Genomic DNA, 1,296 nt, shown 5'->3' on the forward strand with positions numbered 1-1,296 from the left:
TCAACTGGTATACCTCCTTACAGTAAATGGGACTTTGATCTTAGTGGAGTATATGGAGCTGAGATAGCTTATTTGATTACTAATTATCTTGTTACTACACTCTCAACTGGTAAGTCAGTGAAGAATTATTGAAATTTATTATTAGTCCTTTCTCTATAGCCCCTACTGCACCAGTGGGTGATATTATATTCTCATCAGTAGAGTCAGTGTCAATGACTGTCTCATGGGATGAAGTACCTTGCAATGGAAGGAATGGACCAATCACTGGATACTACCTCACATACACTAACATCACTTCAAACACTAGTTATACTGTTAATATCACTGGAGGAGACAACAGAATGTATAATTTCACAGGATTAATACCATATACTAACTATACTGTGAGTATAATACTTTATAATTATAATATGAATGGACCAGCTAGACAAGAAATACAATCAACTCCTGATGAATCAAGTAAAATTTTAAATAAACTTCATCACTTTTAAAAATATTTACAGAACCAAGCATTGCTACTGATCTCACATCGGCCACTATTTTAGCATCATCAACAAGTAGAATAATTGGTCAGTTTATATAAGAGCAATATTAGTAAACATATCACTATTGATGCATACATTAATCAGTTTTATGTTTATAGTTTCTTATTCTACTGAGACAACTACCATGACTACTGCATTGACTATTCCATTGGCTACTCCATTGGCTACTGTGTCAACTACTGTATTAGTGAAGAATGGAGGAACTATTACTGGATGGATAGTTGGTGTGACAGTATTAGCATCACTATTGGCTGTATCTGTAATTATTATACTGGTACTGGTTGTATATATTAAAAGAGCTAATATCAAGCAAAAGAGGTACATGTTTTTACTATAATTAATGTTAAAATTTGTAGTAGTTTACAATTCCATAGAAAACCAGATAAGGAGATTGAAATGGAATGCAGTCCAGCTTATACTACAAAGTTAGTTAAACTACTGATTATCAGATTGTGTTTATATTATACACACCCACACATACAGTACTGCTGATGATCTATCAATGAAGGATAGTCCAACATACATGTATGCTACAGTACAAGAAGCACAGTCAGTTATATAAAATACAATTATTCTTGTTATTATTATTATTATTATTATTATTATTATCATTATTATTAATAGATCAACTGATGAGCCAATATATGATACAGCTGGGCCTGAGTCTATATACTCCACCTGCTGAATATGAAATACCAACAGTTTCATGATTTGGTCCACAATACAACATTAAAGTGTGTCTTGTCATAGA

The 1,296-nt window shown here is 32.3% G+C and overlaps 1 protein-coding gene across 1 annotated transcript; it reads left to right on the forward strand.

Annotated features, from left to right (window-relative positions):
* The first annotated feature begins 429 nt into the window (after positions 1-429).
* LOC109593217 (uncharacterized) lies at positions 430-1,279 on the forward strand. The gene is made up of 6 exons (XM_020008404.1): positions 430-459; positions 504-569; positions 644-863; positions 902-970; positions 1,029-1,094; positions 1,170-1,279. Exons 3-6 carry the CDS (start codon positions 670-672, stop codon positions 1,228-1,230), a joined length of 390 nt encoding a protein of 129 aa, XP_019863963.1. The 5' UTR covers positions 430-459; positions 504-569; positions 644-669; the 3' UTR covers positions 1,231-1,279.
* Positions 1,280-1,296: the final 17 nt, after the last annotated feature.

The sequence above is a fragment of the Amphimedon queenslandica genome, unplaced genomic scaffold (genome assembly GCF_000090795.2).
Source record: "Amphimedon queenslandica unplaced genomic scaffold, v1.1 AMPQUscaffold_2436_Cont25562, whole genome shotgun sequence".
NCBI classification, from domain to species: Eukaryota; Metazoa; Porifera; class Demospongiae; order Haplosclerida; family Niphatidae; genus Amphimedon; species Amphimedon queenslandica.

What these genes read in the sequence shown, in the direction of transcription:
- LOC109593217 (XM_020008404.1), top strand. Translation starts at nt 670, where the DNA reads ATGACTACTGCATTGACTATTCCATTGGCTACTCCATTGGCTACTGTG. An exon ending in AGTCCAGCTTATACTACAAA is followed by an intron (nt 971 to 1,028) that starts GTTAGTTAAACT and finishes CCACACATACAG; the next exon opens with TACTGCTGATGATCTATCAA. An exon ending in GCTACAGTACAAGAAGCACA is followed by an intron (nt 1,095 to 1,169) that starts GTCAGTTATATA and finishes TATTATTAATAG; the next exon opens with ATCAACTGATGAGCCAATAT.